The following is a 22,195-nucleotide window of genomic DNA, read 5'->3' as shown; positions in this document are numbered from 1 at the left end:
TACCCATTAAACTCACTATTTCTGGGGAATAGTTGTGGTGGCACTTCTGATGTTCCTAATTATTTTGAAGCCTCCTACTCCTGAACCTGCTTCAAAATTCAAAACCAGGAGATCCAAAAGCAAATTGTGGGTTTCCTGTGGTGCTGCTCGTGGGAGATCCTGAAGCAGGGTTTGAAATGTTTGCTGTGTCTTTGCTTTTGAGCCCCCCCTAACTCCCATTTCCCCCTATGAAATAGCATTCCTGCTATGAAACCGATTTAAACAGCAGCAACTCTTCCCCCAGAGTATTTCCTGGCGTCTCAGCCAATGAGGAAGAAGGCACTTAACTCAAAGGGGGTCAGGAGGGAGAGAGGAAAGAGAAAAGTTCAGAGAAAAAAACTGAGACACATTCACAACAAACAATAAAGCCCGGATTAAAGCAATACTCCATCTGGTGCTGCGGCCAAGCGGAGCACAGGGAACTCCCCAAGGAGGGTTTTGAGGTATTCTGGAGTAACATCAGGACCTGACTTCAGAGTTATACTGGCACTTTCGCTTCAGTGCTCTGCTGAAATACTTTACCTTGCTGCAAAACTAGCAGTATAAGTATAGTCTTACAATTGTCTTTCCAGTCTATTGAAAGAAAAGACTTGCATTTATATGGTATCTTTTATGACCGTAGAACGTCCCAAAGCGCTTTACAGCTAATGAAGTGTAGTCACTGTTGTAATGTCGGAAACTCTACTTTCTTCTCGTTTCCTACTTTGCTGATTTTTTTAATTTTATTTTTTCAGTAATTTAACCTTCACCAGAGGGGGAGAAGAATTAAAATGAGGGTGAAAAATATTTAATTTTCTAAAAACTCACATTTTTTGAGAGATAGTGAAGTGCACTGTGTTTGACAATGTTTAAGTATTATGGGCTGGATTTTCTGGTGCTGTCCATCTCTGTTTTCGCCCCAGAGGGGCGGCACTGAGCTCTTCTGGGTGGACGGACAGCTTCCAGCGCCCCACCAGGATTTTCGGGGCCGGTGTCAGTAGGCCATAGAGCAGTACTGCCCGGAAAAAGGCGAACCGGTGTGTAACGCCCCCTGGTTGCAACATCGGCTTGATTTTTGACTGCCGCCCAACCTGTAGCGCTGGGTGAGCTATTTTTTGGACCCATGAGAATGTTTTTATGGTGTTTTTTTTCCCTTCTCCCCAGATCTCTCAGACCGCTCCCAGGCCGGCTCTTTAGCTCGGGATTTTCGCATGCTCAGCCGGCCTAGCGCCCGAAGAGAGGTGTGAAACACCTTCCTTAGCGCTCCGCCCTACACTCAGGGCCCAGCTGTCCAATTTTGCTAACTGAGGCGCAAACTTTTTCCAGACGGTATCTGGACCACCCCACCATCATTAACGCCCCGAAATCCTAAAAGCCAAAAATCCAGCCCTATATCTTTTTGGTTAGTTGCTTTTTAGTGAATGTGAAATTTACTCCAATGCTTCACAGCTTACAGATACCTGTATATCAGACAAAAATATATTGCTAGGGCAGCATCAACTCACAAATGGAAGTTTTCTTGAAACTGGAAACTAAAATGTCACTAAATCTTGACCACAGTAAATTTGTAATATAGCATATCTGTTCTAGCCACAGATACTGTCTGACCTGGAAACATTCAGCAGGTCAACATAGAAAATAGGAGCAGTAGTAGGCCATTCGGCCCTTCAAGACGATCATTGCTGATCGTCTATCTCAACACCATATTCCCGCTTTTTCCCCATACTCCTCGATGCCTTTTGTGTCTCGAAATCTATCTATCATCCTCTTAAATATATTCAGTCACTTGGCCTCCATAGCCTTCTGGGGTAGAGAATTGCACAGGTTCACCATCTCTGAGTGAAAAAATTTCTCTTCATCTCGGTCCTAAATTTCCTACCCCGTATCCTGAGATTTTGACCTCTTGTTCTAGACTTCCCAGCCAGGGGAAGCATCCAGTCTATCCAACCCAGTCAGAAGTTTATACGTTTCAATGAGATCCCCTCTCATTCTTCTAAACGCAAGTGAATACAGGCCTAGTCGACCCAATCTCTCCTCATACGACAGTTCTGCCATCCCAGGAATCAGTCTGGTGAACCTTCGCTGCACTCCCTCTATGGCAAGTATATCCTTTCTTAGGTAAGACCACCAAAACTGCACACAATACTCCAGGTGTGGTCTCACCAAGGCCTTGTATAATTGTAATAAGACATCCTTGCTCCAGTACTCAAATCTTCTTGTAATGAAGGCCAACATACCATTTGCCTTCCTAACTGCTTGCTGCACCTGCATGTTTGTTTTCAATGACTGGTGTACAAGGACACTCAGGTCCCTCTGTAGATCAACACTTCCCAAGCCATCATTTAAATAATACTTTGTCCTTATGTTTTTCCTACCAAAGTGGATAAGTTCACATTTATCCACATTATACTGCATCTGCCATGTGTTTGCCCACTCACTCATCCTATCTAAATCGCCTTGCAGTCTTTGCATCCTCCTTACAACTCACAATCCCACCTAGTTTTGTGTCGTCAGCAAATTTGGAAATATTACATTTGGTTCCCTCATCCAAATAATTTATATATATTGTGAATAGCTGGGGACCAAGCACTGATCCCTGTGGTACTCCACTAGTCAATGCCCGCCATCCTGAAAAAAACCCATTTATTCCTACTCTCTGTTTCCTGTCAGCTAACCAATTTTCAATCCATGCCAATACATTACTCCCAATCCTATGTGCTTTAATTTTGCACACTAACCTCTTATGTGGGACTTTATCAAAGGCCTTCTGAAAATCCAAATACACTACATCCACTGGTTCTCCCTTATCTATTTTATCAGTTACATCTTCAAAAAACTCCAGTAGGATTGTCAAACATGATTTTCCTTTCATAAATCCATGTAGACTCCAGCATTTTCCCTACTACTGATGTCAGGCTAACCGGTTGGTTGTTCCCCATTTTCTCTCTCCCTTCTTTTTTAAATAGTGGGGTTACATTTGTCACCCTCCGATCTGTAGGAACTGTTCCATAATCTATAGAATTTTGGAAGATGACAACCAATGCATCTACTATTTCCATGGCTACCTCTTTTAGTACTCTGGGATGCAGATCATCAGGCCCTGGGGATTTATCTGCCTTTCTCCAGCTAATTATCATTTCCTTTAATTCCTTTTGCTCACTGGACCCTTGGTTCCCTAGCATTTCTGGGACATTATTTGTGTCCTCTTCCGTGAAGACAGAACCAAAGTATTTATTTAATTGTTCTGCCATTTCCTTGTTCCCCATTACAAATTCTCCTGTTTCTGTCTGTAAAGGACCTACATTTGTCTTCACTAATCTTTTTCTTTTTAAGTACTTGTAGAAACTTTTGCAGTCAGTTTTTATGTCAAGGGTGAATCAGTGAGTCATGGAGAGAACGGTTCCTTCCAAAAGCAAAGAAGTTATGCTAAACCTATATAAATCGCTGGTTGGTGCTCAGCTGGAGTATTGTGTTCAATTCTGGGCACCACACTTTAGGAAGGACGTCACGCTTGGAGAGGATACATAGGAAATTTACCATAATGATACCAGGGATGGGGGGGGCTTCAGTTACATGGAGAGACTAGAGAACCTGGGATTGTGCTCCTTAGAACAGAGAAGGCTAAGGGGTGATTTAATAGGTCTTCAAAATTATGAGAGGTTTTGATACCGAGTAAATAAGGAGAAACTGTTTCCACTGGTGAGAGGGTTGGTAACCAGAGGACACAGATTTAAAATAATTGGCAAAAGAACCAGAGGGGAGGTGAGGAGAAATGTTTTTACGCAGCGATTTATGATGATCTGCCTGCAAGGGTAGTGGAAGCAGATTCAATAGTAACTTTTAAAAGGAAATTGGATATATATTTGAAAAGGAAAGATTTGCAGGGCTATGGGGAAATAGTGAGGGGTGGGACTATTTTGATCCAATACAGACATAATGGGCCAAAAGGCTTTCTTCTGTGCTGTAAGATTCTATGATTCATGGTGTGTACAGCAGAGCTTGTCACTTAGTATGATGAACCTGTAATAGAGTTTCAACACTAAAACTTGATATAGAAATAAACAGTGAACAATGTAGAGAGAAAATACAGTCTAAAATCAATCCTAAATTGACTAAAAACAAAAACAGAAAAAGCTGGAAACACTTCACTCAGCATCTGTGGAGAGAACAGATAAATCAACATTTTGGCTGTACGATCCCTTTGTCAAGAGTGATAGCATGTCATGGAGAGAATGGTCCTTTCCAAAAATGGGAAAAGGAGATGATGCATTTGGTGGTGGCATCATGATGGAGATGGTGGAAATGACAAAAGATGATCTGTCGAATGCAGAGGCCGTTGGGGTGAAAGGCAAGGACAAGGGGGCTTCTGCTTACTAGTTTGTAGTCAGTCCCACACCTTGACAAAGCTTTGGGAGATATCCAAGGCATTGGTTTGATGATTCATCAAAGTGTTCAAGTGAGAGTTTCAGAAATAGATTTCAGAAAGTATTGGGCAACAGAAAGTGAGCAGAAATCTACAAAGTTACGGCCATGAATTGCCTCAGCACCGAACACAAGAGTGTGTGTGTGTGACTGATATGATTCACATTAAACATACACTCATCCAAACATCTGGCAAGACCACATCTCCTCCGCAGGGTTGTGTGAAAAATGGAAAAGAATGAGAAGTGTGTGTGGAGATCCTAATGAACTGAAAATAGTCCATTTTGCTGTAAAATAAAGCAACAAGGAGCACATTAACCCATTCACCAGCCTGATAACTGACTACCAGTAAAGCAACTGGTATATTCTGGTCCGGCAAGTGAGCGCAAGATTTTCTTCACGTATTTACGCTTTGTTTGTGTTATGTATGGAGAAAGAGTCAGACTGAACACTGAGCTCAAAGGAAAGTGTGACCTTAGTCTTTTATTGCAGGTCTCCAGAGTGCCTCTCCAACCTGTGAGGCCTCCTTAAATATCTGTGCTCCCAAGGGATTATGGGATCCCTTGGGACTCCAGGGGATGAGCCCTCTGGTGGCTGTACAGAGTAAATTCAAGTTTACATATATAACAGTTTATTTCTTGTATCAAAACTTTAGTTCAAATTTTACCCCAAAATTGTTTTATTTAAATCAAAGAAAACCCATAATCTGCTGTGAAAGAATCAGACATTTAGGTAATGATTAGGGTTTCCTAATTTGATTATCCTTGCACTAGTTTTGTATTGTTGGGCAATATTTTCCTCACCTTTTGTCACTAACTCTGCAGACATAGATTTTCCTGTTGCTTCCCCTTTAAGATACAATGCTTGCTCTCTGCTGCCACCAAGCAACCACATTTATGGAGCAAAAATAAAAGGATGCACAACACTGCACTAAAAAAATACAGTGGAATGCAGGTGCTAAAATTTGGACTTTTACCAAACACTTTGGTCTTAGTTTCCATGAGCAAAAAAAAAGTCTATCAACCGAAACCTGCATCTTTAGACGGTGTTGTCAGCATGCTGAGGTTTAACCACTCATCCCCAATTGAAGTACATTGTTCATTGGAGAATGTGTGAGATACTCCAGCTCGCCAAGGATGAGAATTAAAATAAAAAGAAGTTTGCCGGACTGAGAGCCAATGTAGGTCACCGAGCACAAAGGTGATCGGTGAACGAGACTTGGATTGAGTTAGGATACAGGCAGCAGAGCTTTGGATGAACTCAAAGTGACAGAGGGTGCAAGGTACTTCATAGAAGCCAAAAGGCTGCAAGTGCCATAACCATACACACAGTGCATTAACTATTTGAGAACACAGCATTCAAAATATTCAATCCCTTTCAGCAACACTTTACAGTTTCTGATGGTTACACGGGAAATGACCCGAATGAAACCGCTGGTCATGTATTGATGAACAGCCAAGCTGTGAACTGGAGCTGTGAGACTGGCCTCAGAGTAGGGGGGCTCTTTGGATGTAAAAGGAGATCCATTTGTTGAAGTGGTCAGACAACTAAAATGTTAACCATTTTAACACTTGGGTGGACAAGGGGAAAATTGAATTTCTTGGGACAGCTGATGGTCTGTTTTTGACACCTGGCAGTAATTAAAGCCTCAATTCCATTTGGATGTTTGGAAGGGATTCACCTTATGAACTATCCTTTGCCTTTCCAAGAACTTATAATTAACTTGGGTATATATATATATATACACACACACACACACACACACACACAAACACCACACATACCCTCCACAGGATGAAAATGCTGCTTCTATCAACACAGGGTTATATCCACACTTCACTTCAAGGTAAGTCTGTTGCCTCAGCCATCCAAGAAGGGGAGACAAATTGTGTGCACGAAGAAATTTCTGAGGGAAAGAAAGTTAAGGGGCAAGTTGTTCCTGGCCACTCTCATTTACTTTTAAAAAAGGAGGGAGAAAGAAAACAGGGAATTATAGACCAATCAGCGTGACATCGGTAGTGGGTAAAATGATGGAATCAATTATTAAGGATGTCATAGCAGCGCATTTGGAAAGAGGTGACATGATAGGTCCAAGTCAGCACGGATTTGTGAAAGGGAAATCATGCTTGACAAATCTGGAATTTTTTGAGGATGTTTCCAGTAGAGTGGACAAGGGAGAACCAGTTGATGTGGTGTATTTGGACTTTCAGAAGGCTTTCGACAAGGTCCCACACAAGAGATTAATGTGCAAAGTTAAAGCACATGGGATTGGGGGTAGTGTGCTGACGTGGATTGAGAACTGGTTGGCAGACAGGAAGCAAAGAGTAGGAGTAAATGGGTACTTTTCAGAATGGCAGGCAGTGACTAATGGGGTACCGCAAGGTTCTGTGCTGGGGCCCCAGCTGTTTACATTGTACATTAATGATTTAGACGAGGGGATTAAATGTAGTATCTCCAAATTTGCGGATGACACTAAGTTGAGTGGCAGTGTGAGCTGCGAGGAGAATGCTATGAGGCTGCAGTGACTTGGATAGGTTAGGTGAGTGGGCAAATGCATGGCAGATGAAGTATAATGTGAATAAATGTGAGGTTATCCACGTTGGTGGTAAAAACAGAGACACAGACTATTATCTGAATGGTGACAGATTAGGAAAAGGGGAGGTGCAACAAGACCTGGGTGTTATGGTACATCAGTCATTGAAGGTTGGCATGCAGGTACAGCAGGCGGTTAAGAAAGCAAATGGCATGTTGGCCTTCATAGCGAGGGGATTTGAGTACAGGGGCAGGGAGGTTTACTACAGTTGTACTGGGCCTTGGTGAGGCCACACCTGGAGTATTGTGTACAGTTTTGGTCTCCTAACTTGAGGAAGGACATTCTTGCTATTGAGGGAGTCCAGCGAAGGTTCACCAGACTGATTCCTGGGATGGCGGGACTGACATATCAAGAAAGACTGGATCAACTGGACTTGTATTCACTGGAGTTCAGAAGAATGAGGGGATCTCATAGAAACGTTTAAAATTCTGACAGGTTTAGACAGGTTAGATGCAGGAAGAATGTTCCCAATGTTGGGGATGTCCAGAACCAGGGGTCACAGTCTAAGAATAAGGGGTAAGCCATTTAGGACCGAGATGAGGAGAAACTTCTTCACCCAGAGAGTGGTGAACCTGTGGAATTCTCTACCACAGAAAGTTGTTGAGGCCAATTCACTAAATATATTCAAAAAGGAGTTAGATGAAGTCCTTACTACTAGGGGGATCAAGGGGTATGGCGAGAAAGCAGGAATGGGGTACTGAAGTTGCATGTTCAGCCATGAACTCATTGAATGGCGGTGCAGGCTTGAAGGGCTGAATGGCCTACTCCTGCACCTATTTTCTATGTTTCTATGTCTATGTTTCTACCTCTTAAATGGCCAGCTAAAGAGTGGCAATGACAAAACCAAAGCAAACATTGAAGGACTATTCAGCTTTCTCAGCCCATTAAATAAGTATACTTATCTAAATGTTGTAACTTTTATTCCTACTCTGCAGAAATACTTCACAAGAGGTTTACACAAGGGAGCGCAAATTGGTGGCTGTGTGAAGAAAACAAACTAAGTGAATCTGGAAAGCAGCTCCCACCTCACGTAATATAACCTTATTTAATCCGACTGCAATTTCCTCCTTATCAGTGCATTTTCTGAGGTACCAAAGCAGTAGCTTTACCCATCATCAAACTTAATTACATGAAAATCTTTAAGATCTGTTGATGCTACAATATATCTTGCAAATACTTCAGCAAAGCAAAAGGAAATACAATGACAAAGATAGTTTAAATAGGTCACATCTAGACTCATGCAGTCTTCACACAAGCTCTCAACTTGTGCAAATGATGAACCCCAATAGACAACATTTTTCTCCCTCAAATTCCAACTTATTGTACAATATAATTGCTATGGTAGCTTGAGCATCTGTATCACAGAACCTCCAGTATTGAATACCAGTCACTGGCCACTTCAAATTATAAGCTTTAAGTTTGAGAAATTTTATTTTTCCTTTCCCAACTTTCTTCTTCAGTTCCTGAGGGAGCAACCGCTCACCAATACCTCAAGCAAATCTGCACCTTTTCAAATGTGAGCCACAGTGCGGGCCAGCAGGATATTCGAGGATTTCACAGCCGAGTCCAATCCTGTCCTCACGTACTGCCTGTACGTACACATTTCCAGTCGGGGTTGCTGGACAGCAACCATGAATCAAAGGTCATTTTCCCATGCCTAGCCTGGGGTCCTGTAGCCAATCGTGTCATCCCAGCTAGGATTAGCTAACTAGCGTACCAAAGATCGTACCTAGAACCTTGCTGGTTTGGAAAAGTAATTACTTTTAAGTTTCATTCTTTTGTGCAGTTGGTACAGTGGAGGTGGCACAATGAAAGTGAAATGGTTATCAAGGCATGAGTAATATTTAAGCTATCACATGACCAGGAATGCATACACCACTTCTCATCAACAACATATTTTACAACAGACACCGGGGAGTACAATGAAAGCGAATCCAATTGAATGGTCCAAAGCCTGTCAACAAATTACAAGATCGAACAAACCTTATGGCATTTAACCTCACTACAAGGTATTTGCATTGGCGTAATCTATTACATAACACTCGTCATTCGCACTTTTAAGTGTCTGTTTTGAACTGAAAGTACACAAATTGCACAGTTGCAATGGAATGGTAAGACCCAGGAGGGTTAGAGCCCAACATCACTCAGCACATACTATGATGAAAAGGACATTCTGGCAATGTTTTACTCATTTACGCACAAGCCAATTTTTCGGCAATCGTCTCAACATTTCAGATTATATGCACAAATGGCAACTTGACTTTTGTACCCATGTTAGGGGTGGAGAAAACATTGGTCAGTGTGTTGCCATGTGTCTGTATGTTCTGCAGCGACAGTGGTGGGAACACCCAAGTAATTCAGAGAAAGAGTGCACCAAGAAGCATCAGATGACAACGCCTCTTCCGAGAAAGGTTGTCCTTAAATAAAAAGAAACTTCTGAAATGAAAGCCAATCGAAGGAACTCAGCTGATGGATTGATATATATTCATGAACTTGTTCAAAGTTGTTGTGTTATTTGTACTAACTTCAACAACTGACTGTTACTGCTTACTCCTGTAAATTACTATCTGCAGATAAACCAACTTCATATTTAAGTCTGTTATATAAATGCCCGGCTTGACAGATTAATGACCTTCTGAAGTGACGTGAGCAGAGTGGAACTCCGACGTGTGATCTGGAGAGAGTAAATGGGTTTAGTTTTCACACAGGGCATGTTATTGCAGATTACTTTCCTTGGGACATTTTATGACATCACAAGTGCTACATAAATGTGGAGAAATGTGAAGTTATCCACTTTTGGTATGAAAAATAGAATAGTAGAATATTTTGTAAATGCTGAGAGATTGGGAAATGTTGGTATTCAGAGGGACCTAGATGTCCTTGTACACGAATCAGTGAAAGTTAACAGGCAGGTACAGCAAGCAATTAGGAAAGCAAATGGTATGTTAGCTTTTATTATAAAAGTATTGGAGTATAAAAGAGGAAAGAAATCTTTCTGCAATTATATAGGGCCTTGGTGAGACCACACCTGAAGTAGTGTGAACAGTTTTGGTCTCCTTACTTAAGGAAGGATATACTTGCCTTTGAGGGGGCGCAACAAAGGTTCACTAGACTGATTCTTGGGATGGGGTGGGAGAGGGAGTGAGGATTATCTTATGAGGTGACCGAGTAGACTACGCCTATATTCCCTAGAGTTTAGAAGAATGAAAGGTGATCTCATTGAAATATATAAAATTCTTCAGGGGCTTAACAGAGTAGATGGGAGGATGGTCCCCTAGCTGAGGAGTCTGGAACCAGAGATCAGTGTCAGAATAAGGGGTCGGCCATTTAGGACGGAGAGATGGAAACACTTTTTCACTCGAAGGGCTGTGAATCTTTGGAATTCTCTAGCCAGAGAGCTTGGTTACTCAGTTGTTGATTATATTCAAGACAGAGAACGATAGGTTTTTGGATACGAAGGGAATCAAGGGATATGGAGATAGTGTGGGAAGGTGGAGTTGAGGTCAAAGCTCAGTCATGATCCTATTGAATGATGGAGCAGGCTCAAATGGCCAACGCTTGCTCCCATTTGTTATGTTCTTAGAAATGCAAGTTGTAGCCAAAGTGTCATCTTGTGCACAAAGAAAGTGAACGTACAAGGCCGACAAGGCCAGTGGCCAAGGGCCCTAAGCTTAATATGTGGCTCCCAGGAAACATACCATAAACTCAGAAAAGCTGCACACTGGATCAGTTTCATTTAAATGTAGATTATATGATTTGCTTTATTAATAAATGTGACATAAATGTAAACATTCTATGGGCCGACTTGTTCATGTATTTTACTACACATTTTGTGTTTTCATGGATCGGGTGTGGCAGGCTGGGAAGGCAGATGCCCCTCGCCCCACCCACCGAGTGTTCTTGATGCCAAGGACGCTACGAATTCTTAATACGGCTCTGCCAACAACAAATTCCCCATTTGTACCAGCCATAGATTGCTGCCCTTCAGCAATCTATTAGCCTGACATCAGTAGTGGGGAAAATGTTGGAATCAGTTATTACAGATGAAATAGCAGCACATTTGGAAAGCAGCGACAGGATCGGTCCAAGTCAGCATGGATTTATCAAAGGGAAATCATGCTTGACAAATCTTCTGGAATTTTTTGAGGATGTAACTAGTAGAGTGGACAAGGGAGAACCAGTGGATGTGGTGTATTTGGACTTTCAAAAGGCTTTTGACAAGGTCCCACACAAGAGATTGGTGTGCAAAATCAAAGCACATGGTATTGGGGGTAATATACTGACGCGGATAGAGAACTGGTTGGCAGACAGGAAGCAGAGAGTCGGGATAAACCGGTACTTTTCAGAATGGCAGGCAGTGACCAGTGGAGTGCCGCAGGGCTCAGTGCTGGGACCCCAGCTCTTTACAATATACAGCAATGATTTAGATGAAGGAATTGAGTGTAATATCTCCAACATAGAAAATAGGTGCAGGAGTAGGCTATTCGGCCCTTCGAGCCTGCACCACCATTCAATAAGATCATGGCTGATCATTCCCTCAGTACCCCTTTAAATGAGAGAATTATCCATCGGCTTAACCCCTCGGCCACCTCGTCACCCAAGTTTGCAGATGACACTAAACTGGGTGGCAGTGTGAGCTGTGAGGAGGACGCTAAGAGGCTGCAGGATGACTTGGACAGGTTAGGTGAGTGGACAAATGCATGGCAGTATAATGTGGATAAATGTGAGGTTATCCACTCTGGGGTCAAAAACGCGAAGATCGATTATCTGAATGGCGGCAGATTAGGAAAAGGGGAGGTGCAACGAGACCTGGGTGTCATGGTTCATTGAAAGTTGGCATACAGATACAGCAGGCAGCAAATGGTATCTTGGCCTTCATAGCTAGGAGATTTGAGTATTGGAGCAGGGAGGTCTTACTGCAGTTGTACAGGGTCTTGGTGAGGCCTCACCTGGAATATTGTGTTCAGTTTTGGTCTCCTAATCTGAGAAAGGACGTTCTTGCTATTGAGGGAGTGCAGCGAAGGTTCACCAGACTGATTCCCGGGATGGCTGGATTGACATATGAGGAGAGACTGGATCAACTGGGCCTTTATATATTGGAGTTTAGAAGGATGAGAGGGGATCTCATAGAAACATAAAAGATTCTGACGGGACGGGACAGGTTAGATCCAGGTAGAATGCTCCCGATGGGGAAGTCCAGAACCAGGGGACACAGTCTAAGGATAAGGGGTATTCCATTTAGGACTGAGATGAGGAGAAACTTCTTCACTCAGAGTTATTAACCTGTGGAATTCCCTGCCGCAGAGAGTTGTTGATGCCAGTTCATTGGATATATTCAAGATGGAGTTAGATATGGCCCTTACAGCTAAGGAGATCAAGGGGTATGGAGAGAAAGCAGGAAAGGGGTACTGAGGGAATGGTCAGCCATGATCTTATTGAATGACGGTGCAGGCTCGAAGGGCCGAATGGCCTACTCCTGCACCTATTTTCTATGTTTCTATGTTTCAACTCATCCAAAATGTTGCAGCTCATATTCTAACCCGCATTAAGTCCCATCTACCCATCACTCTCATTCTCTCGAAGCTCGACAGTGGGGGCAATTTTAAATTTCTCATCTTAAGAACAACCGAACAAACTTACATTTATATAGTACCTTTCACAATGCAGTCACTGTTATAATGTAGGAAATGCAGCAGCTAATTTGTGCACGGCTAGGTCCCACGAACAGAAATGATAAACAGAATCATAGAATTTTACACTGCAGACAGAAGGAGGTCATTCGGCCGGTCATGCCTCTTTGAAAGAGCTGTCCAATTTAGTTCCACAGGCTATCTTTTTCCCCGCAACCCTGAAAAGTAGTCCCTTCAAGTACTTATCCAGTTGCATTTTGAAAGATCCTGTGGAATCCGATTCCATCACCCTTTCAGGTAGTTTGTTCCAGATCTCAACAAACCTCCATGTGAAAAAGTTTCTCCTCATTTTCCCTCTAGTTCTTTTGCCAATTATTTTAAATCCATGACCTCTGGTTACTGATCACTTGCCAGAGTGAATAGTTTCTTCCTACTTGCTCTATTAAAATCACTCATAATTTTGAATTCATCTATTAGGTCACCTCTCCTCAAAGGAGAACAATCCCTGCTTCTCCAGTCCCTCATCCTTGCTGTGATTCTGGTAAACCTCCTCTGCACTTCCCCAAGGCCTTGACATCCTTCCTAAAATGTGGTGCTCATACTTGTACACATTACTCCAGCGGAGGCCTAACTAGCAGTCTGTAAATACAATTTTGAAGTTTGCGAACGATACAAAACTTGGCAACATAGTAAATAGTGAAGGCGATAGTAACAGACTTCAGGAGGATATCGACAGGCCGGTGAAATGGGCAGACTCATGGCAGGTACAGTTTAATGCAGATAAGTGAAGTGATGTACTTTGGGAGGAGCAACATGGAGAGGCAGTATAATCGAAATGGTACTATTTTGAGGAGAGGGTGCCAGAGCATATTCACAAATCTTTGAAGGTTGCAGGGAAAGTTAAAAGGGATAAGACGGTTAAGAAAGCAAGTGGGATACTTGGTTTTGTAACTGGGGCATTGAATGCAAAACAAGGAAGTCACGCTAAACCTCCCAACACCAAAGTCCAGGTCATTTATATACAGCAAGAAAGGCAATGCTCTCAATACTGGCCCCTGGGCGACTCCACTGCATGCATCTCTCCAATGTTCCCTGTAAGCTGTATGGTCGCGCAGTGCTCCAGGGAACCCACGGCTTGCCAGGCTCTTCAATTTAAAAACGCAGGCGCACTGTTTTGAATGGCCCTTAAAGGAGCCACACAGGGACAAAAAAATTACAGGGAACATTGCTTCTCAGAAACACATATGTTGACCATTACTCTCAACCTCCTATCCCTTAGCCAATTACTTGCCTGGGTTACCACCTTGCCTTTGATCCCACGTGCTTGTAATTTCCAAATAAGTCTGTTGCGTTGTACTTTATCAAATGACCAGATAATCTGTTTTTTTAGTGATAATGGTTGAGACATAAATATTGGCCAAGAAACATGGGAACTCCCTTGCTCTTCCTGGATTAGTGCCATAGAGCCTTTTACACCCAGAGAGCAGACAGGTATCAGTTTAATATCTCATCTGAAAGATGGCATCTCTGATATTACAGCACTCCTTCAGTATTCCACTGAAGGGTCAGCCCAGATTGTATGCTCAAGCCTCTGGAGAGGGATTTGAACACACAACCTTCTGACTCAGAAGCGAGAGTGCTACCCACTGAGCCAAGGTTGACATCTGCTTTCATCCTTGTTTTCAAATTTCTCAGTGACCCAAAAAAAGTGTTTATTCACTGTCAACTGAGTCACATGACCACAAGACCACAAAACCAAAGGGTGAGGGGAATCAAAAACAACAGGTCAAGGTGGGAAGGGGGAAAAAAACGAACTTAAAAAGAAAAGCTGCTCAGTTAATTATCTGATTTACATCATTCATCTGCCAAGTGTTTTTAAAGGTGACCCTGGTGGCCCCATATTAATAGTGACAATAAATGTTGTAAAAGATTTGCACTTATATAGCACCTTTCACGACCACCGGATGTCCAAAGCACTTCACAGCCAATGAAGTACTTTTTTGAAGTGCAGTCACTGTTGTAATGTAGGAAATGCAACAGCCAATTTGCGCACAGCAAGCTCCCACAAAAAGCAATATGATAATGACGAGATAACCTGTTTTAGTGATGTTGATTGAGGGATAAATATTGGAACGAACTATTTGTACTGCACTTTTTTTTGACAGACAGGCGTCTATCAAGTCTCGCCCACCCCACTGCCCGTACTGCACTTTTTTGACCTTCAGGTAACAAGCTCTGCCCCCTCTCCCGGCCGAATCATTCCATGTGCGTGGTGCGAGCAGCAGGACCCGAGGCTCCGACTCCCTCTCCCTCTCCCTCTCCCTCTCCCTCTCCCTCTCCCTCTCCCTCTCCCTCTCCCTCTCCCTCTCCTGGCCTGCGCCCGATGGCGGCGCAAGGGAAAGAGACAGATGGAGAGACATTGGGAGAGACAGGGTAACGAGGCAGGGAGAGAAAGAGAGTGAGAAACATATTGTAGAGGCAACTTTTTCTGACCTCTCTTTGTATCTCAATATTTGGTTTATGGTCCCCAGTTTCTCTCACAGTGTAGAGGGAGCTTTACTAGAGAGATGGCGAGACAGAGGCTGGGGGGAGAGAGAGAAGTGGGACTCCGAACCGCAAATGAGAACCTGTGACCGACCTTGCCTCCCGCTGAGCTGTCAGAGTGGGCGGACGGGAGAAAGAGAGCTCGGGGGGAGGGGAAAGAGAGAGCTCCGGGGGGGGGGGGGGGGGGGGTGAGGGGGGAGGAGAGAGTGGAGAAGGGCTCCTGGGGGGGGGGGGGGGTGGAGAAGAGCTCGGGGAGGGAGGGGTGGAGAAGAGCTCGGGGAGGGGGGGGGTGGAGAAGAGCTCGGGGAGGGGGGGGTGGAGAAGAGCTCGGGGAGGGGGGGGGTGGAGAAGAGCTCGGGGAGGGGGGGGTGGAGAAGAGCTCGGGGGGGGGTGGAGAAGAGCTTGGGGGGGGGGGGGGGGGGGAAGGGAGAGCTCGGGGGGGGGGGGAGGGAGAGTTCGGGGGGGGGGGGGGGAGGGAGAGTTCGGGGGGGGGGGGGGGGGAGGGAGAGCTCGGGGGGGGGGAGGGAGAGCTCGGGTGGGGGGGGGGAGGGAGAGCTCGGGGGGGGGGGGGGAAGAGCTCAGGGGGGGGGGGGGAGAGCTCGGGGGGGGGGGGGAGAGCTCGGGGGGGGGGGGGGAGAGCGCTCGGGGGGGGGGGGAGAGCTCGGGGGGGGGGGGGGGGGGAGAGAGCTGGGGGGGGGGGAGGGAGGAGAGCTCGGGGGGGGGGGGAGCTCGGGGGGGGGGGGGGGAGGAGGGAGAGCTCGGGGGGGGGAGGGAGAGCTCGGGGGGGGGGAGGGAGAGCTCGGGGGGGGGGGGGGAGGGAGAGCTCGGGGGGGGGGGGGAGGGAGAGCTCGGGGGGGGGAGGGGGGAGAGCTCAGGGGGGAGGGAGAGCTCGGGGGGGGGGGGGAGAGCTCGGGGGGGGGGGGGGAGGGAGAGCTCGGGGGGGGGGGGAGGCTCGGGGGGGAGAGGGAGAGCTCGGGGGGGGGGGGGAGGAGAGCTCGGGGGGGGGGGGGGAGGGAGAGCTCGGGAGGGGGGAGGGAGAGCTCGGGGGGGGAGGGGGGAGAGCTCGGGGGGCGGGGAGGGAGAGCTCGGGGGGGGGGGGGGGGGAGAGCTCGGGGGGGGGGGGGGAGGGAGAGCTCGGGGGGGGGGGAGGGAGAGCTCTGGGGGGGGGGGGAGGGAGAGCTCTGGGGGGGGGGGGGAGGGAGAGCTCGGGGGGGGGGCTCGGGGGGGGGCTCGGGGAGGGAGAGCTCGGGAGGGGTGGGGGGGGGAGGGAGAGCTCGGGGGGGGGGGGGGGAGGGAGAGCTCGGGGGGGGGGGAGAGCTCGGGGGGGGGAGAGGGAGAGCTCGGGGGGGGGGGAGAGGGAGAGCTCGGGGGGGGGGGGGAGAGCTCGGGGGGGGGGAGGGAGAGCTCGGGGGGGGGGGGGGGGGGGGGGAGGGAGAGCTCGGGGGGGGGGGGGAGGGAGAGCTCGGGGGGGGGGGGGGAGGGAGAGCTCGGGGGGGGGGGGGAGGGAGAGCTCGGGGGGGGGGGGAGGGAGAGCTCGGGGGGGGGGGAGGGAGAGCTCGGGGGGGGGGGAGGGAGAGCTCGGGGGGGGGGGAGGGAGAGCTCGGGGGGGGGGGGAGGGAGGGAGAGCTCGGGGGGGGGGAGGGAGAGCTCGGGGGGGGGGGAGGGAGAGCTCGGGGGGGGGGGAGGGAGAGCTCGGGGGGGGGGGGGGGAGGGAGAGCTCGGGGGGGGGGGAGGGAGAGCTCGGGGGGGGGGGGGAGGGAGAGCTCGGGGGGGGGGGGGAGGGAGAGCTCGGGGGGGGGGAGGGAGAGCTCGGGGGGGGAGGGAGAGCTCGCGGGGGGGGGGGGGAGAGCTCGGGGGGGGGGGGGAGGAAGAGCTCGGGGGGGGGGGAGGAAGAGCTCGGGGGGGGGAGGGAGAGCTCGGGGGGGGGAGGGAGAGCTCGGGGGGGGGGAGGGAGAGCTCGGGGGGGGAGGGAGAGCTCGGGGGGGGAGGGAGAGCTCGGGGGGGGAGGGAGAGCTCGGGGGGGGAGGGAGAGCTCGGGGGGGGAGGGAGAGCTCGGGGGGGGGGGAGGGAGAGCTCGGGGGGGGGAGGGAGAGCTCGGGGGGGGGAGGGAGAGCTCGGGGGGGGGAGGGAGAGCTCGGGGGGGGGGAGGAAGAGCTCGGGGGGGGGGGGAGCTCGGGGGGGGGAGGAAGAGCTCGGGGGGGGGGAGGAAGAGCTCGGGGGGGGGGGGAGCTCGGGGGGGGGGAGGGAGAGCTCGGGGGGGGGGGGAGGGAGAGCTCGGGGGGGGGGAGGGAGAGCTCGGGGGGGGGGGAGGGAGAGGAGGGAGAGCTCGGGGGGGGGGGGGGGGGGGGAGGGGAGGAAGAGCTCGGGGGGGGGGGGGGGGGGGAGGGGAGAAGAGCTCGGGGGGGGGGCTCGGGAAGGGCTAGAGAGAGAGAGCTGGGGGGTGGGGTGTTTATGGAAGAGAGACATGGGTGGGGGAGGGAACTCAGGGAAGACGGATCACTTTCTTCCAACCCCTTACAATGGACATCGTCGGAGTGGATGATATCCAGAAGTCACGACACTGCCACTATTCACTTCATACCCAATAAACCTGTCAACATTTCGTACAAAATGGAGGGAGTGCTCAGGGGGGGGGTGGGGGGAGGGAGGGAGGGAGTGCTCTGTGGGGGGGGGGGGGGCGGGGGAGGGAGGGAGTCATTAGGACTGGGGTAAAGCACTTTGGCTGGGGGAGGCATGCACAGAATGGGTGGGGTAAAGCACTTCGGCTGGGGGGAGGCATGTACTTGCACTGAGGTAAGGCACTTTGGCTGGCCCTTGTCTCTTTTGGGGAGCTCTGTCTTCTGTCACTTCAGGAAGTCAATGTGGATCGAATTACAATTTGCAAAGTCAGTGAGACCTTAGGATGTGCGGATCTCGTGACACGTTCCTGTCAAACCTCCAAGGGGACCAATCAGAAATAAGGGGTGGAGCCTGTTGGCCATTTTTGCTATACAAATAAACGCACCCATAAATATTGGCCAGGACACCAGGATAACTTCTGTCATTGCCATTTCAATTTGGCCCATCATCCCTTTTGTCTCTGTAATCTCTCCTGTCTTCTACCCTATCACAGACCTCCTCTTTTGTTCTTTTTTTCCTCTCCCCCTTTCAGTGCTCAAGTATCTGTTCTTTTTAAAATTCGCCAGTTCTGACGAAGGGTTGTCGACCAGAAACATTAACTCTCTTTTCTGACCTGCTGGGATTTCCAGCATTCTCAGTTTTTATATACCAGTGATAACTTCTCTGCTCTTCGAAATAGTGCCATGGGATGTTTTACGTCCACCTGAGAGGGCAGACGGGGCCTCGGTTTAACGTCTCATCCAAAAGACGGCACCTCCGACAGTGCAGCACCCCCTCAGCACTGCATTGGAGTGTCAGCCTAGATTGAATGTGCTCAAGTCTCTGGTACCTTCTGACTCCGAGGCGGAGTGGGGAAGACTGAGGCCAGAGAGCAGGGACGGGGGGGGCGGAGGCCGCACTGGACTGGGCTGCACTCCTCTCGCTGCCTCTATCCACAGGCCCAGCCGCCGCTGCAGAAATGCAGGCCGAGGCCGCAGGCTCCCGCTCGGACAGATCCCAGGCCCGGGTAAACCAGAGGCGGCGAAACCGGGACCCCGTGTGCAGAGAGCGGTCACGGCGACTAACCCGTCTCCCCCTCCCCGCCCCGCCCGCGGGGCAGTCACTTACTGTTTGACAGGCGCCGCCATCTTGTCGCCGCTCCTCCCTCTGGAGCACGGCCGCGCGCACTCCTCGTCACCGGCCCCGCCCACTGCTCTGTCACACCGTCACCGGCCCCGCCCACTGCTCTGTCACACCGTCACCGGCCCCGCCCTCTACTCGCCGCTCCTCCCTCTGGAGCACGGCCGCGCGCACTCCTCGTCACCGGCCCCGCCCACTGCTCTGTCACACCGTCACCGTCCCCGCCCACTGCTCTGTCACACCGTCACCAGCCCCGCCCACTACTCGCCGCTCCTCCCTCTGGAGCACGGCCCCGCCCACTCCTCGTCACCGGCCCCGCCCACTTCTCGTCACACCGTCACCGGTCCCGCCCACTGCTCGTCACACCGTCACCGGCCCCGCCCACCGCTGTCACCTACCCCGCTCACTGATCGTCTCACCGTCATCGGACCCGCCCACTCCTCGTCACCGGACCCGCCCACTGCTCGTCACACCGGCTAAATATCCCGACAGCACAAGCCGTCAGTGGTCGTGGGAAGTTTCCGTGCCCCAATCCCCCACCCCGCCCGTACGCCGCTCTAACGCCAATCCCCCCGCCGTTCGCAGCAAGCTGTCAGGGAGAATAAAGGCAATAACCTCTCGTTGTATCCTTGTGATTCCACTTCTGTAGAGGTGGACCAGAGAATAAATCGACAATTTACACCGTCTCTGTTGCTTAGGATGTGTGGAACATACTTTTTTCATATTTCATAGCAAATGCACAGAAATGTGAAGTAAGAAAGGGGAAAGGAAGCACACTTTAAATGGTGTAGAAGGTCAGAAGGTGCAGAGACACAATAGATCATTGACAGTAGAAGAGCAGGTTGAAAGCCACGAATCATGCTGGTCGATAACTCCAAGATGGTAAACCTGATTGAAGTAGACATTCTTCATGAATGCGCATGGACAGCAAGTATCAGTGGACTTTTCAACCATCAGACATCTCGATAGTTCAGTTGATAAACGCATTCCCTGAAATTGAGCTATATGGGCCAATAAGGTCCCAGGTTCTATGACTGATTTGTGCTGAATTAACCAAGCTCAGCTATACTGTCCTGCGACACGGATGAATATTCTGATTGCTTAACCTGTGACTATTGGAAAGTGAGCATGTGTGGATTTTGTGAGAGAAAGAATTGGGGTTGACTGTGATACCTCCATCCAAGGTTGATTGACTTGCCAATGTTTAGAAACATAGAAACATAGAAAATAGGTGCAGGAGTAGGCCATTTGGCCCTTCTAGCCTGCACCGCCATTCAATGAGTTCATGGCTGAACATTCAACTTCAGTACCCCATTCCTGCTTTCTCGCCATACCCCTTGATCCCCCTAGCAGTAAGGACCTCATCTAACTCCTTTTTGAATATATTTAGTGAATTGGCCTCAACAACTTTCTGTGGTAGAGAATTCCACAGGTTCACCACTCTCTGGGTGAAGAAGTTCCTCCGCATCTCGGTCCTAAATGGCTTACCCCTTATCCTTAGACTGTGACCCCTGGTTCTGGACTTCCCCAACATTGGGAACATTCTTCCTGCATCTAACCTGTCTAACCCCGTCAGAATTTTATATGTTTCTATGAGGTCCCCTCTCATTCTTCTGAACTCCAGTGAATACAAGCCCAGTTGATCCAGTCTTTCTTGATAGGTCAGTCCCGCCATCCCGGGAATCAGTCTGGTGAACCTTCGCTGCACTCCCTCAATAGCAAGAATGTCCTTCCTCAGGTTAGGAGACCAAAACTGTACACAATACTCCAGGTGTGGCCTCACCAATGCCCTGTACAACTGTAGCAACACCTCCCTGCCCCTGTACTCAAATCCCCTTGCTATGAAGGCCAACATGCCATTTGCTTTCTTAACCGCCTGCTGCACCTGCATGCCAACCTTCAATGACTGATGTACCATGACACCCAGGTCTCTTTGCACCTCCCCTTTTCCTAATCTGTCACCATTCAGATAATAGTCTGTCTCTCTGTTTTTACCACCAAAGTGTTAAGTCTCAAATAAAGCAATGTGACTGAGTACTGTAGACTTGAGTAAGTATGACCTTAGTCTCTTTATTCTGACTCCAGAGTGCTGGCACAGCATGGGAGGGATGCTGGGATAGAAACATAGAAACATAGAAAATAGGTGCAGGAGCAGGCCATTCAGCCCTTCTAGCCTGCACCGCCATTCAATGAGTTCATGGCTGAACATGCAACTTCAGTACCCCCTTCCTGCTTTCACGCCATACCCCTTGATCCCCCGAGTAGTAAGGACTTCATCTAACTCCCTTTTGAATATATTTAGTGAATTGGCCTCAACTACTTTCTGTGGTAGAGAATTCCACAGGTTCACCACTCTCTGGGTGAAGAAGTTTCTCCTCATCTCGGTCCTAAATGGCTTATCCCTTATCCTTAAACTGTGACCGCTGGTTCTGGACTTCCCCAACATTGGGAACATTCTTCCTGCATCCAACCTGTCCAAACCCGTCAGAATTTTAAACGTTTCTATGAGGTCCCCTCTCACTCTTCTGAACTCCAGTGAATACAAGCCCAGTTGATCCAGTCTTTCTTGATAGGTCAGTCCCACCATCCCGGGAATCAGTCTGATGAATCTTCGCTGCACTCCCTCAATAGCAAGAATGTCCTTCCTCAAGTTAGGAGACCAAAACTGTACACAATACTCCAGGTGTGGCCTCACCAAGGCCCTGTACAACTGTAACAACACCTCCCTGCCCCTGTACTCAAATCCCCTCGCTATGAAGGCCAACATGCCATTTGCTTTCTTAACCACCTGCTGTACTTGCATGCCAACCTTCAATGACTGATGTACCATGACACCCAGGTCTCGTTGCACCTTCCCTTTTTCTAATCTGTCACCATTCAGATAATAGTCTGTCTCTCTGTTTTTACCACCAAAGTGGATAACCTCACATTTATCCACATTATACTTCATCTGCCACGCATTTGCCCACTCACCTAACCTATCCAAGTCACTCTGCAGCCTCATAGCATCCTTCTCGCAGCTCACACTGCCACCCAACTTAGTGTCATCCGCAAATTTGGAGATACTACATTTAATCCCCTCGTCTAAATCATTAATGTACAATGTAAACAGCTGGGGCCCCAGCACAGAACCCTGCGGTACCTCACTAGTCACTGCCTGCCATTCCGAAAAGTACCCATTTACTCCTACTCTTTGCTTCCTGTCTGACAACCAGTTCTCAATCCACGTCAGCAAACTACCCCCAATCCC

At 48.6% G+C, this 22,195-nt stretch overlaps 1 protein-coding gene across 1 annotated transcript in view; it reads right to left on the bottom strand.

The window, feature by feature from the left end:
* The window catches only part of nsrp1 (nuclear speckle splicing regulatory protein 1), a 58,334-nt gene extending 39,314 nt beyond the window's left edge, over window positions 1-19,020 (bottom strand). Inside the window, exon 1 of the mRNA XM_070857107.1 lies at window positions 18,934-19,020. Coding sequence (XP_070713208.1) covers window positions 18,934-18,953 — 20 coding nt within the window. The 5' untranslated portion in view covers window positions 18,954-19,020. The remainder of the gene's footprint in view (window positions 1-18,933) is intronic.
* Between the last annotated feature and the right edge of the window lie 3,175 nt (window positions 19,021-22,195).

Source organism: Pristiophorus japonicus, chromosome 16 (genome assembly GCF_044704955.1).
Source record: "Pristiophorus japonicus isolate sPriJap1 chromosome 16, sPriJap1.hap1, whole genome shotgun sequence".
NCBI lineage: Eukaryota > Metazoa > Chordata > Chondrichthyes > Pristiophoridae > Pristiophorus > Pristiophorus japonicus.
This window is presented reverse-complemented; position numbering and strand designations above follow the sequence as displayed.